Genomic DNA, 17928 nt, shown 5'->3' on the forward strand with positions numbered 1-17928 from the left:
AAAAAAAAAAAAAAAAAAGAAACAGTTCATGCCCACCCAATCCCTTAAAAATGTGAGAGGAGGAAAAGCACACACGTATGAGAAAAGATTTAAATACAATCTGGACAATAAATAATGAAGAGCTGTAAAAAATAATAGTTCAAAGAAAAACTGAAGATGATTAGTAAAGGGTTAATGAAATTGGATACCAGATGGGCCTTAAAGGAAGGATAAGAGTTGGTAAGAGAAAGAGAGAGCCAGAGGGCATTACAGATGGCCATACACACAAAGCATAAAAGGTCATAACACGAGTGAGAAAAAAATGTAGAGATGGATGTAAATGGAGTGGAACATTCACATTGGTGATAGTAGATGGCAATGTTGGAAAGGCAGTGAAACAGTGAAGCAGAAACTTGAATGGCTGCAAACAACAGTGCAGGAAGATAAAGTTGGTTACAGTGTGCAGAGTGAATAGGAAGAGGTGAGATTGGAGGGGGAGACACTGGAAGCAGAGTGACCATCATTTTGGAGGCTATGGCAATCATCCAGATGTGGAATAAGGGAAGCCTAAAGTAGAGTTCTTACAGTAGAGATGGGAAATGAAGAAACAATGTGCAATCTTGCAGAAGAGTGTCAGAACACAGTGAATGAAGGAAATAGAAGAGTCAAGATGGCTGTAATTTTAAAAGCCTCAGGGACAGTTAACAAAGATAGGGAGTCAGAAATAAGATCCAGTTTAATAGATAACTGCTTTTTTTAAAGTTAAGAATATAAAATATGCCAGAATGTTTTAGGTTATAGCACCACCTATCTAAAAAAATACAAAATTTAATCCAGTACAGAAATAATGATTGCATTCCTTGTATCACCCATAGAATGCCTTCCAGTACACACAGCCTAAAACCACTTACTCCCATTGAAAGCCCCAAATAATTATAAAGAATCATTATAAATACAACTCTGACAAATAAGATGAATTTAATTTGGTAAAAATATAGTCACTCATATTGTGGATTAAGTTTGGTAGATATTTTCCTAATATGAATTCTAATTATAAAAATACTTACCAGTAAAACAAGTTGTAATTGGTATCAAAATGTACTTCTATGCCAGGTTTCCAAGAACAGAATAAATATTGCCAGTTGTAATACACACAATCCATGTCCTGAATTTTAGTTTCCACATTTCCTGAGGAATGAATGAACTGTGAATTCTTGAAAGTCATGGTGATGAATCATTTGTGAAATCACTAGCAATTTTATTTCATTTATTTTGTCCCTCCACTTCATTTAGCAATCAACAAAATCAGGAATATTTCAGAAGGAAGTTATTGGAAATCACTTCACTGTAAGTGGGATATGCAAAATCAAAAACTTTGAGGGCTCGTTTACAGATACTAGTATAAAGCATATGGAAAAGTATTAAATTGATTATTCTAGGATGCTCTGAGCAGTTGAGCAAATACTCATGAATGTCTACTAATATGACCCCAAAACTAACTACATTAATATAATAAGATGTAGGTTTTGCCAAAGATGTATGCTGATTTAAAAAATTCAAAATGCCAGTCACCCACTACTAAGAAGGATTCTATTTTGTGCCACAATGTCACAGGATCTATTGTACATACAATCTGTTGCATAAGAATTAAGGGACTTATTCCTTATATGGATTATTCTGACAGTATTAAGTAAGAAAAGAGAACTTTGTTTTAACCTTGTGGTGATGCCCAATAAGTAGCTTCTGACCATGAACTTTGAACTACTGATCCATTCGTGCATTGTACTGGCAAAAGTGTGTGTATCTTTGCTTCAATGTGCTTGTTAAGATCAAACCCATCTTTGTAATGCAGATTTTTAGTGATGATGGTCTGTTTGATAAAGAAGATAAGACAAAGTCAAACTCAGAAACTGCCATAGTATAGTAAGCCACATTAATAAGACAATGAAGTCATTAATATCCTGGAGAACTCCCAATATCTAAGACACTCCTGACAATTATCTGATACAATGCCCCAGATATATTTCCAGCAGAGCTCACCTCTGTATATCATATCATTTGATGAGATCATTTGAATCTTCACATCTAATTCAAAACAAAAACAAAAACTTCTGGAAGGGAAAAAAGGCTTTGTGGCATGATCTTGAGCCATAACCAACTTGGAATCAAATAGATAATTTTCACACACCATATGCACATCACATGTCAAATGATTTGTCACATTCTAAATATATGAAAACTTCAGGAATCACATAAAGTAAAATCCTACAGGTATATGGGAAAAGCTGGAAAAATTGGAAGCTCCTGGAGGATGAAAATCATATATTATTTATTCTCACATTCGCAATACATAGCAGAGTGCCTGGCACAAAATGTTGCTCAATAAGTGTTTGATTGAATTGTCCCTGAAACTTCCCATCTGAATTAAGGAGTTAACAGAATGCCTTCTACAAAGGAAATCTTTGAAAGAACATGCTTGTCGAATATGTGAAGAGTTAACAATTCAAAAAACTTTCATTGAGCACTTACTACAATATATGCAAAGAACCATGCCGTGTTCTGTGGGGACAGTACAAAGATAAATAAGGCTTGACTCCTACAGAGAAAGAGCTCACAGACCAGTAGCATATATGTGATCCATATCTTAAGTATATAAGTAACTACAAAATATGATAAAATGCATAAGTGCTCTTCAAGTCCATATTCCATGAGACCAAGTTTTGTTTTTTTTTTTTCCTGAACTTCCAATGGTAGTCTTAACACTGGATGGGATAAAATAGATGTAGTAGGGTGCACAGGAGATACAAGCAGAAATGGCAGCCTGTTATATACTAATTAAAACTATTGATATATGGGAATTGGAGTGGACAACAAAGTCAGGAATCACAAGAAAACATCTAATGATCACTCTGATATCGTAAGCACATACTTTCCTTACCGTCCATCTTTCATTATCAATGTTTCGGTATTTTAATTCATATTCTATAGTGCATCCCATAAAATTATCCAGAGACAGTGGAGGCTTCCATTGCAAACAGAGATAACCTAAATATCCAGGATCCACTATCTCAAAATCCTGAGGTGGATTAACTGAAATAAAATCAATAAAATATTTTTATTTCCTTCTGTGTTTTATAACAAAGATTGCTAAATATAGACTATTTCCAAATATCCATCAACTGATGAATGGATAAACATAATAAGGTACATCCGCACAATGGAATATTACTAAGCCATAAAAATAAATGAAGTACTAATAGATGCTACAAAATGGAAGAACCTTGAAAACATGCTAAGTGAAAGAAGCCAGTCATAAAAAAACACATATTGTATGATTCCATTTATATGAAATGTCCAGAATGGGCAAATCCATAGAAACACAAAGTAGATTATTAGTGGTCAGGGGCTGGGGGAGGGGGGAATGCAGCACATCTGCTTAATGGGCACAGGGTTTCTTTTGGAGGTGATGAAAATATTCTGAACTTTGTGAATATACTAAAAACCACTAAATAGTACATTTGAAAAGGGTGTTTTATATTGTGTAAATTTTATCTCATAAAGCTATTTAAAAATCTAGATTACTGCTATATAGTTGTCCTCTCTTTAAGAAATCATGTAAGCAAAATGTGACTTTGTCTCACTAGGTACTTAGATTGAACAAAACCAAGAAATTTAACATGGAATTATCTCTGTGGTCATGTAGACCAGAATTTGGTCTGGAATGGGAACACCTTATTACATAAATCTCTCTAATAACAAAAACCAATCAGTATTAATTCAGTGTTTACTATATGCATATACTGTTGTGGCAGACACAAAAGAGCGATAGAGGGCCGGCCCGTGGCTCACTCGGGAGAGTGCGGTGCTGATAACACCAAGGCCCCGGGTTCAGATCCCATATAGGGATGGCCGGTTCGCTCACTGCTGAGCGTGGTGCTGACAACACCAAGTCAAGGGTTAAGATCCCCTTACCGGTCATCTTTAAAAAAAAAAAAAAAAAAAAAGAGCGATAGAAAATACTAAATGTCTCTACTGTGGCTAGATGACTTAAGAATTTGGAGAACAGGCAGATCTTGTTGGTCCATTTCACGTAATTGAATCCTCTAGTTAACTAAAGATCAGAGCTATCCCCAGAGTATGGCAACCAGGGCCACTCTTTGGAAAGACTCGAGAAAAAGTGGTAGGCAGCTGAATGGTAGAGTGACATCGGGAATCAGCCTGTATTATTTTGGAGTGGTAGGGGAAGACAGTGAGAGGCAATGGTTCCCCCATCTGGTGATTTAAAAAGCAACAAAAACTATATCCTGAATATACAAAGGTAATTCAAAAAGTTCATGGAAAGACGTGTATTACTTTTTAATTCTATTTTTCCACAAACTTTTTGAAGTACCCTCATGTATATATATATATATTATATATTATATAATATATATTATATGTACTTATATAAATATATACATATATAATACATATGTTTGATATATATTATGTATAATAATTCCATAAATTTTCCTACTAGCAAATCTATCAGTACTGTAGTACTGCTCTCATGTTGCTTTTTTGCTAATAATTTCCTCCCATTTCTACAACATTGTTCATTTTAGTACTTCACTTCATAATACTTATTGAGGTGAAGAAAATAATCCACAAAAAAGAAACTGAGGCACAAATTATGATTTGATCTGGAACCACATGCACCTAAAAAGAAGGTCTCTGTTGAGGATGAACTCACAATCCTGTTATTTGAATCCTTAATGTTAAAAATCTTTGCCAAATGCATTGTACTAATTACACTCTTCTATAAGAAAATTTCCTTAGACATGCCTTGATAATTCTGTAATTATTTTTAAATTTTACTTTAAATATCTGTATATTTTTTCTTACTTATCTAATTGTCATAAAAGTTAATGATAATTATTAAGGAAAGTTGCCAGTTAGTTGAGTACCAGGCAATGAGGTTTCAGATATTAAACTTATTTGTTAAAAAAGACTATACAAAAGTTATGGGAAGTATCTTTTAATTTGGCTTTTATGTCACAAAATGTCTGTCATCATCAGTTACCTTATTACTTGAGGCTTGACTAGTAAGAACATATTTTTTGTACACAGACTTCCTGAAATATTTCCAGTGACAATCCATCTACTATTTAGGCACTTCCATGAGGTAGGTTGAAAAGACAGTTCATATCCCTAAATTTAAAACTACTCCATTAAAATTCTATTTAATTTACTGGTTTACCTTTTATCTCGGTGTTTGGAGACAAAGTATAGCCAAAAGCTGTGCAAATAAGAAAGGTATATAGGCATCCGATAGCCAAGCAAATCAAAGCCATTTCTTCAAGGCTTAGGATCGTGAAATCTCCTAAGAAGGAAAAATGTAACATTTTAACCTTACCTTAATTCAAATAATCAAATTACTAAATGTAATTAAAAATACGTTTGGGAGTTCTCCGTGGGTTTTCTACCAAGAATTGGGAAAACTGTGTCCCCTTGGATCACAGAAATGGAAATAATCAGGTTTGGAATCAATATAATTGGAAAGGGAAGATTCTTGTCTCATTCTTCTAATAAGAGTAAAAACAAAGCAAAACAAACAAACAAAAAACCCCTGTAACTTCTCACTTAGCACGTACGCACGCACCACACACACACACACACACACACACACTTTTCTACTTGCTACGACCAGGATGTGACGAGGATATGGTGACTTCGAATAGCCCTCCTTTTGAAGACTGAGTCAGACCCAACAGAGTGGACTTATTGGGGCTCAGAGGGAGTTACGACATCATTAGTCTCCATAGCAATCCTCTCTCCCAGCAACAAATAAAACACACTGACACATACTCTTCCGAGCAAAACCAAAAGCATTTAAAAGTTATCTGACTACTGCGAAAGCTCAGAACCTTCACCAAAGCTTCAGGTAACTCAGAACTTTCCTCCGTTTCTTCACAAATATTAAATTATCATCTTCTACTCTCATACCTGTTTCACTTTTGTCTTTGGTTCCTGTATCAGTGAATGTCATCGCCTTCCCCCCAGTTGCCCAAACCAGAAACCTGAGTCTTCCTCAACTTCTCCCTCTCCCAACCAACCTCTCTATTATCACTACCAATTCCTAACCTGATCTTATCATCAAGGATGACCTTAATCAGTCTTTCCTGCCTCCAATCCATTTTCCACACCACAGACAGCAAGAGTGACTTTTCTAAAGGGCAAATCTCAACTTATCACCACTGTCTTAAAACTATAACAGCATTTCATTGTCACAGAATAGAATTTATTCATCTTTTTATTCTTGAAAAACATTGGTTTTGTGATTAAAATTTAAAGAATTTATGCTCACACATACCCACTCAAAGAATACTCTACTTTTAAAGAAAAATCACCACTCCCAGTTCCACAAACTTCTCTTTAAGTCTATATTTCTGGAAACAAAAGTCTCAGAGAAAGTTAAAGCTTAAAAGTCACTTATTCCGGGGCCGGCGCAGTGGCGCACTGCTACAGTGGCCGCTTGGAAGTGCGCCGGCGCTGCCACCGAGGGTTTGGATCCCACATACAGACCAGCCGCTCACTGGCTGAGTGAGGTGCGGGGGCAACACCGAGGGTTGCGATCCCGTTGCCGGTCCCGGTCCGGTACGGCGTGACACTGAGGGTTGCGATCCATTGCCGGACACGAAAAAAGACAAAAAGGAAAAAAAAAAAGTCACTTATTCCAATATTCAAGGACTACCTTTCTTTTAACCTGAGTAGATTAATTCAGCAGGACAGACCCTCTCTCCCCACCCTACCCTCTTCATCCTACCTGGTCTGTCTGTAAAGTTTGTATGTCGGTAAGCTTCAGTTATTACATAATAGAATCTTGGGATCAAACTGTTAGAGCCAGCAGGTATACTGGAGGCAATGCTGGTCAAATTCTCTTTTATATATTGGGAAGTAAAACCCAGACTTGCGCAAGATTACACAGCAATCTAGTAACAGAGCTGGAAGTAGGACAGACACCTCACAATTCCCAGTCCTGTGTACTTCCACCCTACTATGTTAGGGTCCCATATGCTTGACTCAGGATTATGAAAGCTTTTCCTCTGGGATCTCAATGTTTAAGTCTTCCTTCAATTAGCTCACCAGGCTATTTTTTTTTTATGCTATGCCTCATAAGATCATAAAAGGATACCATTTCTCTTACTGAGGTCCAACAAATCTCTCATCAAATTCCTCCCTCCACACTCACTAGCTTGTGGCTGCCCACTAATGCATCTGTAAATAGATTCAGTTGCCAGAAGATTACAGATCTTCCACAGAGCTACTCTCATAGATTGAGATAAACACATCAGTTACTGTTGGGTCCAAAGTGCTAGGTCTGACAAAGAGAAATCCTTTCATATTACCTATAAAGACTAAGGCAATCAGGCCTCCCTTAAAATGCTCTCAGAGCTATCCTAACAAAGCTCTCTTCCGTATCAATCTGTCCATAAAAATTTCATAGCTCTGTGTCATGTACAGCATAAATGCTAAGTAAAGAGTTTCAAATCATTTGCTTCTATTCCATTTATAGGCTACTGAAATCTGACTCAGGCTATCAAATAGCATTTCCTAGATCAGCACAGCACATTTAAGCAAAAGTAAGAAATGGGATAGCTGGCTTCTAGAGTCATTTATGGATAAACCCACAAAATGAGTTCCCAAATTACACCTAGGGTCCAATGTAGAGTTTCTTTCCCAAATGAGCATGAAGATAATTCCAACCTCGGCTTCAGGGTTACAGGATTGTCAATAGCACAATGAGTGGCTTTATATACTATATGGTTACCAGGAAGACTTTAGTTTCTCACAACGGAGGAGGAAACCTGAGTACAAAGGGAAAATGGGGGAAGGAAATGCAGACATACAAAATTTGAAAAAGTTTCTGATATATTCCACAGCCCCAGACCACAGTTTACAACCAGTCATCTTGTCTTAACTCCTCGTTTTTTGTTTGTTTGTTTGTTTGTTTGTTTTGTGGTTGGCTAGTATGGCAGTACGAGGATCCAAACACTTGACTTTGGTGTTATCAACACCACACTCTAACCAATTGAGCTAGCCAGCCAGCTCTTAACTCCTCATTTTTAAAAATAACAGCCAGAGAGGAAGGTAAGCTGTCCAAGCTCACACAACTTTATCGGTGGCAGAGCTAGGACTAAAAACCAGGTCTCTTGAACCCTTTCCACTAACTAACCAATAAATCTTCTTATCATAAGGAGACTGTCCTGGACCTATTTTACCAGAAGCCTCACCCCACTTTTCTCAGCCTACCGTCACCACCCGAACCCTCAATCCTACCACACAATTTAAGCATCATGACATTTCTGGCACCTTACATGCATTCTCTCATACAATCTACACAATCAGCCTCAGATGTATGTACTATTTTTAGTCCCATTCTAAAGACCAGAAGCTGAGACATGGAGAAGTTAAACAACTTCCCTCAAGTCATATGGCCGTAAGTGGTGAAGCTTGCATTTAAATCTAGACAATCTAGTACCACAGCCCTCAACGGTAATCACTACATTAGGCATTTTCCATGCCTAAGATCAATGTGGAGGGCAGCGTTTTCTTTCTTACACACTCAGTTTCACACAACACTATTGCTGAGACAGTTTTTCACTAAGAATCTCCTTTGCAATGGCAAACCTAAAGAGATTTCCTCTTTTCAGTCTCACTTCCCTACCTCTTCAAAATCATGCAACATAATCTCCTCACTCTAAGAGTTGGCTGGATAATCCTTGCATTATTGGAGAAACTCCAGGTACTTACCAATTGTATGGTTTCTCAAGAAATGGATTTTCATAGTCAGTTATCACAGGCCCTCTTTTTCTCTTCTCTCCACTTTAAAGACATTAATTAGAATCCCTAATACTTTCCTTCCTGTCTGATAATCAAGCTCACTGAAAAAATTAGGTAGGTGTTCCTGAAACAGCCAAAGGTCCAGGACATAGATTCTACAAGTCACAGACAAGGGAGGTTAGAGGTGGGGCTAATCAACATCTAAAGCAAATTTAGAATTACCGCTGTGTTGTAATTTAGAATTAAGGTCTTGTAGAAGCTAACAGGAATCATTATTCTTTGGATAAAGTAACAGATATATAGCCAAGGAGCTTGTAATAATAAAAGGCACAATGGTGTATTTATCAACCTGGGTTTCACTCCTGCTTCAACCAATGTACTTAGGGCAATTTTTCTTTTTCTTTGAGCTAGAGAAAGGTTTATTCAAATTGTCCAAAGTGAGAAGACAGGCAAGCCCAAGTTTCTCTGATTTCCTTCTTACTATAGAAACAGAAGGCAAGGAATTTTATAGGGCTAAGAGGTAAGTGAGGAAGGAGTCTCAGGGAAGCTAAGGGGAAATCTGTGTTTCTTTTGACTCCCCATAAAGATCTTACGTAACTAGGTTCCTTGGTGCCAGCAGAAGCTGGGGCTGGGTCATCAGGTAGTCACAATTTCTTTAAGAGCCTCCATTCCTTAGAAGCAATTTATATCTCAATTTGTATCTATAAAATGGAGGTAATGATACAAGCCTGGCAGAGGTGTCTAGAAAATTAAATGAGATGATGTATGTGAAAGTGCTATGAGAATAGTAAATTGTTCTATATCCTTGACAGGGATTTGCTTCTGAGGACCTTGCCACTGAGGAAAACTTGAAAATAACTTGCTTCAACCTACACATTTGGCCCCACTCATTCAGCAAAATAGACCTATCCACAGTTGATAACTAGGTTCTTATGATTAATCTCCTATTTCCACCACCTTTGTTGACCCGTTATGCTGTCTTTACTGATCTTTGTCTTAATAATTTCTTGTATTTGTTTAGCTTTTTATACTTTATAAAAAGTTTACTGAGTTCTCTTAACAAATCTGTAGGTGTACAAGGTTGGTACTGCATGTTTACAAATAGTAATTCTGGATATTAGAGAAACGATGTGACTAGCACAATGTCCCACAGCTGGTACAATCCATACAAAACAGAAAGGAAAAAGAAGCAAAGGACAGAAAAACATTGCAAGGCTAGTAATGCATAATACAGTTTTTCAGAAATGTTCCTTCTCTATGTTGATAAAGAAAAAAAAGATTTTTCTAAAGGATCTGAAATGACCCATAGATTTTTGGTTTTATTTGATTATAGAGGCAGTGATCAAGTTGCAGAGCTAAATAATTATTTATTAGAAAATGATGAATGGAATTTTGCACTGTCACTGAATTGGCTTCTAAAAATCCTTAAAAAGCATAGACATGTTATTTTTTGCCTTTGGGTAGAAAAAAATCAAGTGTTATAAAGTTTGGTACTTTAAATGTTTAAATGCTTAAAATTTAAACATTGTTTAAGGAAATCTGAAAATATCAGCCAAAGCATTTAGAACAGGGCTTGATGAGAAAGAAAATGGGAAAATAGAGTAGAGAGATGGAAGCAGAGGAGAGAAAAATGGAAAACTAGTGTGGCTACAGATTTAAATGTCACCTGCAGGTGAAACGATAAATTGAAATGGTCTTAAATAAGAAGGCGTTGACTAGAAGACCTGGGCTCTAACAGCCAGCTTTGCCAGGGGCCTTGGAAAATAATAATAATAGGGACTATAGTTTACTTAGACCTTACTAATTGTCAAGCTCTGTGCCAGATGCTTGACATGAATTAGCTCATTTAAGTCTCACGAATATTGATAGCTACTACTGTTATTGTCCCAATATTACAAATGAGGCATTTGAGGCTCAGAAAAGTTAAATAAATTTCTCAAATCATACAACTTAAGCAAGAAAAGATGTCTGTATCTGATTCTAAAGAACACGCTCTTTTTAACATATATTACTATCTTTCAACTAGTCTCTGTGAAGTTTAATTTCCTCTCATACATGTTATTCCTAAAATATCATTCTAATTTGCATCCGTTAATCTGCAGTGTATCTACCCATGGTTTCAGGATGTGACTTAAGAACACTGGCTCCCTGACTAACTACTCTTGTTTTAAGGAGACCGTGCAACATGTATAAATGTCTGTCCATAGCTTCTGTGCAGCCATGACGCAGCATTATAATTAGAACCTCTGCAACCTGCCAAATCTTGAGGCCTGACACATGCTGAGATCAATACATGGCTCACTTACAGTACAATCAGCCTATGACCTGGTGATGAATCAAATCTAATTCAGAAGATAACTAGCAAATAACATGCCCTATAGTAGAGTAGCTTACAAAGAATGCCGAAGATGATTTTGTATACTTTCAAGCACAAAAAAAGGCTTTGAATCAGATTCATCATGTTTTCCATTAGTCAAGTGGTGTAAGTCATTTCCTACAAAAACGGAAGACATGCTGAATGATAAAATTGTGCCCCAGGTCATCAATTAGGAAATATTTCCAAAAAGTTATTTTTCACTTGTATGTGGGCAGAGCTTTATTGTTTTTCAGTGGACTGATTGCCCTTTATAGAAATGAATTTCCTGGTGTAAGAGGACTTGTTTCTTTTAATCATCTGCTTAAAGGTCTAAATCCACCTCTTAATCCTAAGTGATATGTCTGTTTCCTTCACCCACTCTCCGCTGTTTTTGATGCCTGTTTTGACACTGGGCTAGACAATGTTTCCTAAGTGACTTTAGAGTCTTCTCATCAAAACAGAACCTCAGATTCTCTGTTTTTATAACCTGTGCCTAACTTACACCTTTGCTTGCTGTATTGGTGCCGACATGTCATTGGTGAAATGACAGATCTTCATTTCATAGGCATTTCCTTAGCATCCATTTCGTAGTCACTGTTGTGGATATAAAACCAAGCAAAATATAGTGTCCCCTGCCTTCAAGTCTATTGATGAGGTAGACAAAAAATAGTTATTATAATGTGTGGGCACATGGCTACACAAAATGAAGACTACGTTTCTGAGCAGCCTTTCACCTGTATGTGGCATGTGATTAAGTTCTGGCCTAAGACATGTAATTAGAAGTGTAATCTCCAATCTCTGAGTCAGGCCTATAAAGAGAACAACCTTTCCTCTTGTTCCCCTTTCCCCCTTTCCTTCATCTTGCTTGTTAGAATGTGGTCTTGGTTGAGGAACTTTCGATGAAGCAAATGAGCAAAACACTCCTAAGCATGGCAGAACAACACATCCAGAGTAGCCCAAGACCCCTGTTGACATCATGCAGCAAAGATGCATACTCTTCAAGCAGCCATGGATTAGCTACCCCCAGACAGTTATGTGAGAGCAAAATAAACTGCTTTCTTTTAAAATTAATTTTAATTGTACATATTTATTGGATACAGTATATTATTTCAATATATGCATATATTATATAATGATTCACTCAGTACCAGATAGATAGCATATCTATCACCTAAACATTTATCATTTATTTGTGGTGAATACATTAAAGATCCTCTTTTCTAGCTATTTAAAATATACAACTCTATATTACTAGTTATAGTCATCCTAGACCACCAGAATTTATTCATCCTATCTACCTGTAGCTTTGTACTGGTTAACCAACCTCCTCTCTTCTCCCCACTTCCCTTCCCAGCCTCTGGTAACCACTATCCTACTCTACTTTTATGAGAACTTTTTTTTTTTACATTCCACATATAAGTGAGATCATGCCTTATCCTACCACTTTCTTATTTAAGCAGAACCTATAACTTTGATTTCCTGTTTAATTTCTTCTTAGACCCATAGGTCGTTCAGGAGTCTGTTGTTCAGTTTCCATGCACTTGAGTATTTTCCAGAATTTTGCTTGTTATTGATTGCCAGTTTTAATCCATTGTGGTCTGAAAAGATACTTCGGATGATTTAAATTTTTAAAACTTTGCTAAGACTTGATTTGTGACCTAACATGTGATCTATCCTGGAGAATGCTCCATGTGCTGATGAGAAGAATGTATATTCTCTAGTTGCTGGATGAAATATTCTTTAGATGTCTGCCAGGTCCAATTGGTCTAACATATGGTTTAAATCCTGTGTTTCTTTGTTGACTTGTTGCCTGAAAGGTCTGTCTAATGCAGAGAGAGGGGTGGTCAGGTCACCCACTATTATTGTATTTGGTTCTATCTCTTTTTTCAGGTCTAAGAGTGTTTGCTTTACATATCACACAATGGATACTACTCAGCCATTAAAAAGAATGATATTCTGCCATTTGCAGCAATGTGGATGAGTCTGGAGAAAATTATCTTAACTGAAACAAGCCAGACAAAGAAACAGAAATACCACTGCATGTTCTTACTCATAACTGGCTGCTAGGAAGGGAGGGTGGGAGGGAAGGAGGGAAGAAGGAAGGAATGAAGGAAAGAAAGAAAAGACCACAACAGTACATTGAACTTTCAGAAGGAGAGAACAAACCTAAGGATACTAGAGATGGGGGAGAGGGAAGGAGGGGGTTTGGGAAGTGATAGATCAGGTAAAGGGCATAAAGAAATATCACAATTTGTAAGAATGAATATGCTAATAATAAATAAAAATTTAAAATAAAAAAACATAAAGGTGACATACTTTAAAAAGGTACATGATCTATTTTTTTTTAAAAAAGTACCTATAGCTTAACACTAATTAGAAGGGTATTTAGCAAAGTGTATCAAAATCCTTTAAAAGGTCATATCCTTTCATCCCCAAATTTCCAAGTAATCAAAGAAGTATGTATTTATACAGTCCAACCCCTCATTTTCTACATAACCTTTGAGTCTGAATCTCCTGCAGCATTCCCGTGAAGGACCATGTCTAGCCTGTGTAGCATTTCCCTTGGCTAAAGCCTCTGACAAAGTATCTGGAAAATAAATCACCTGAACCACCCACTTGCAAATATTATAACCACAAAATACTGAAGTAGAAACTTTTCACAGTGACAAACTACAATGTGACAATACTTCTATGTCCCCCACTGAGGCCTTCAAAGTCCTTAATGTTGTACACAAGAGGATATAAGTGCTGTAGGACCCCCTCTCGCCCCTCTGGTGAATATGAGCTGCTCACAGGAACCACAGCACTTCTGCCACCATCACAAGCTGTTGCCCCAGTTTCCTGAGTGATATTCTGATGGTGCACTCACACAGCTTTAATCTGGTGCTGTCTCCACATTTCCGATGGTTAGTAGCTCACCCCACATGCTTTGATTGTCATCTGAATGCCCTGGAGTTCAAGTTTCCTTGCAATGAATCAGTGCTAACTCTGTCAACAGTGTGCACTGTTCTTCCTGCAAAAGTGCTAGATGAAGAAAATAGCTGATTTCATAATTACAGATTAATCACTGCTGAATGAGCAAAGTCAAACATGCCCAGGGTAAAGAGAACTACTTGCTGTAGAATCACACCTATAGAGCATGGCTTTGTCTTCCTTTGGCTAAGCATCCATGGGAGGGATAGAATGACTGGTACCTCTTACCCTCCAGCTCCACTTCACTTCTTAGAAGAGGGTGGGATGCCCTTCAAGAGTTCCTAAACCCTCCTGATTTTCTTGAAACTTACTACCAAAAGACGATGAGGTATAGATACAAATTTACACACACAAACACATTTTGGCTTGCATCATCTATCATCATGACTCAGATGCAAAAACAGAGGCCAGAGAAGTTAAATGTTTCCACACTCTCCATTCATTCTAGCTTGTGTTTTTTAAGGATTGCCACCATGGTCATTTTTTAGCTTTGCAAAACTTTAAGTTCACAGACTTCTCTGTTATTTCCAAATCCATCAGGCAGATTTTTGCCTTCTTCCCTTCTTTATTCAAACCAGATCAGCTTCCATCCTCCAAACTAAACTTTCCCCTCTGCCATTGTATCATAACTTCCTAACAATATCCCAACCCTAGATGAATCTAACTCTCAGATTTTCTCTGTGCCGTTACCTGAGAAGTGAGTGCTGATGAAAGAAGTCCCACAATAGGTTAGTTCCATGATGAATTCATGATATTCAATTTTAAATAAGCTCACAGTACTACTCAGAAGCCCTATTACATGTTTCCATTCAATTTTATTCCATTCTTGAAAATTACAGACCTTTTCAATCTTCTCATCCCTTCTCCCTCCATCTCAGCACATGACCTTGCCTCCTACTTTAAAAAAAAAAAATTGAAATTATCAGATAGAAATTGCCTCATCTTCCTGATTGGAAACAAGAAACTCCCCCTTTTTTTCCTCTCTCCTGATATAATATAGGAAGTATATTTCCTACTATTTAAGGTAAAACTCCTCATGTGTGTTTTGAATTCCTCATTCTGGCCACATTTTCAGGAATCTTATACTTAAAAAATTTTCTTCTCTCTTATATATCTTCAAAATACATGAGATGTATGGATGGATACACACATCTCAGCTGAATATATCTCATTAGCATTTAAACATGCTCATTTCTCCCCAACCTTAAAAATAAAAAAAAATTGCCTTGCCCACATATTTGACTCCAGCTACTGCCCCAATACTCCCATATTCTTCACATCCAAATTTCTGGAAAAAGTTGCCTATTCTTGCTAATTTCTTCACTCCTCCCCTCTCTTCATCACTCCATTCCCTTCTGGGTTCTTTCTTCTCACTATCAATCCATGTCTCTCCTGAAACAGGTCTCACTAGAGTAACCAATGACTTCTATGCTACTGAATCCAAATGACATTTTTTATCCCTACTTGTTTATCTCTCAACAGCATTCACCTGTTTACCATCATCCTTCTTGAAACATTCTTCCCTTGGCTTTTCTGACACCAGTTTCCCACTTTCACTTCTACCTCTCTGGTCACCTTCTCATTACATTTTCAGGTGCATGCTTTACTTATCCTAATAGTAAATGTCAGAGTTCTTTGAGGTTTGGTCCAAGCCTTCATGTCTTCTGATTCTATGTTCTCCCTAGGTAATTTTATCTGTCTCCACAGCTTCCATTACCATCTATATGCCAATGACTTTCAAATGTGTATCTCCCACCTGAACTATTATTCTCAGCTCCAGATGTATGGATCCAAGTGTCTCAACATCTTCACTTGGAAGTCTCAAATATACTTCAAATGCAAAATGTAAAACACCAAAATCATGACCTTTCATCTGAAAATGAATGCTCTTGTAGTGTCCATTCAACAGTACAAGCCAGAAACCAGAGATAGCCTAAACATCTACATCCCCCATGTCCATTAATAATCAAGTCCTGTCCATTTCTCAAATATCATTCCTCAGTCACTAAAGGATTTTTCTTAATGAAATGTTTAAGCTATGTAAATAACAAACTTATCAAAAAAAGGCATGGAGAAGTATGCCTTTCCCAGAAATATCCAGATATTCTTCAATACTTGTTTTAAAAATAACAGTGGATGATGTAATCAGTGTTCTTTGTTTCAAAGAACATGAAGTACAAGAAGATTATAAATACTCAAAACATTACTGCAACTTATCATTATCTCTCTTTTCTCTATTTTCTTTAATCCTTTATCAAATGGTAGAATGACTTCTCAAGCAGTGTCCCAAGCCGGAAACCTAGGAGTCATCCTAGATTCCTCTCTCATTTATCCTCAACCACCATTTCATGCACATACACAATGTCCTAAAGATTCCATTCTCTAAGTACCTTTGCCATCAGTTCATATCACACCTAGGGTCACATCACTATCTTTTGACTGATCCACAGCAATAACCTCCTACTGCACTTTCCACCTTACAGTAAATCAGGTTTAGGCCATTCTAGGGTGTGACCTTTCTAAAATTCAAATATGTTCTAACTCTTCTACAGGCTTCCCACTACTTTAAAGAATAATTTATTATAATAACTCACAATTCAATGTGCTCATGGTGTGCCAGTGTTTTACTAAGCACTTCATTGTATTAATTCACTTAATCCTCACCATAGCATTATGAGATAGGTACTGATGTTATCACATTTTACCAATAAGAAAACCGAGGCACAGGGAAGCTATATGATTAGCTCAGTATCTCATAGCTAGCAAGTGCTGGAGTCAAGATTCGAAACCAGGAATTGTCATTTCAGAGTTTGTGCCTTTGACCTCTGTGCTGTATTGCCTCTCATAAAGTAAGGAACAAACTCTTCAGCATGGCAATCAATGCTTTCCATTATCTGGACACTCCCCCACTTTCAGACTCATCTCCTATTTACAGATCTTGAAAAGTAGGGTCTTGTTTTATCTCTAAACCTTTGTTTATGATGTAGTTCCACTGATACCAATCCTGCTTTACCCAGCCATTGAGATTACTCTTAGTACTTTCATTGAGATTTAGCTCAGATAGTACTTCCTTCTATAAGCTTTCCGTGCTTCCTTCCCCAGACTGGCTTTTGTGAGTTTCTTCTAAACTTGCTTCTGAAATATTAGGGAATGAAATTCTGCAATACTTTAAAAGGCATTCACCATTTAGTGAAGAAAGTTTTCTAAACAGACAAGTATGTGGCAACATTATTTTGAGATAATCATTAGTGTTTTGCTCTAAATTTTTTTTCTCTTTTCCCTCCCGTTTCAAGAGGATAGCTGGGCCATTTTATTCTTTCTTACCCGAGGGGATCCCTCTTCCCCTGTTGCCAGGACCAAAAGTGGAACTTATCCACAGACACCTACCTTCCTGGCTTTTATTTTCCCAAGGCCCAAGCTTATGAAAGAGATTATGCTTGGGAGTGCTGGTGAGGGTCTCAAGAAAACAGTTGAAATTCCTTTAAGTATCGAGGGGAGGGAAAGGGACATATATACTAGACAAAAGAAGTAGGGGATCTGGTAGGGGTTAGGGTGGCAGCAAAACAGGAAACAGTTCAACATGTGATGGCAGCAGCCAAGGAAGGAGGCAAAAGCTCAGAGGAGTTTCAATGAGTATGGTGGGTCCTAGACAGCAATGATCCAGCAATGATCTCAGCAATGATCCAGTCCCCCAAGCATAGCATAGGAGCAGCAGCAGCAAACACGAAAGGACTATTCCAAGTTGAGACAAAATGGTATAGTAGAGAGTATATCAGAGACTTGATAGAAGAGTAATG

The 17928-nt window shown here is 37.2% G+C and overlaps 1 protein-coding gene across 1 annotated transcript in view; it reads right to left on the reverse strand.

The window, feature by feature from the left end:
* Positions 1 to 5315, reverse strand: part of IL13RA2 (interleukin 13 receptor, alpha 2) — a 13765-nt gene extending 8450 nt beyond the window's left edge. The window contains exons 1-4 of the mRNA XM_008568152.1: positions 5219 to 5315; positions 2918 to 3069; positions 1696 to 1849; positions 1047 to 1167 (exon numbers count right to left, since the gene is read on the reverse strand). Of these exons, the coding sequence (XP_008566374.1) occupies positions 1047 to 1167; positions 1696 to 1849; positions 2918 to 3069; positions 5219 to 5312 (521 nt within the window). The 5' untranslated portion in view covers positions 5313 to 5315. The remainder of the gene's footprint in view (positions 1 to 1046; positions 1168 to 1695; positions 1850 to 2917; positions 3070 to 5218) is intronic.
* Between the last annotated feature and the right edge of the window lie 12613 nt (positions 5316 to 17928).

This window comes from Galeopterus variegatus, unplaced genomic scaffold (assembly GCF_000696425.1).
Source record: "Galeopterus variegatus unplaced genomic scaffold, G_variegatus-3.0.2 Scaffold381, whole genome shotgun sequence".
NCBI classification, from domain to species: Eukaryota; Metazoa; Chordata; class Mammalia; order Dermoptera; family Cynocephalidae; genus Galeopterus; species Galeopterus variegatus.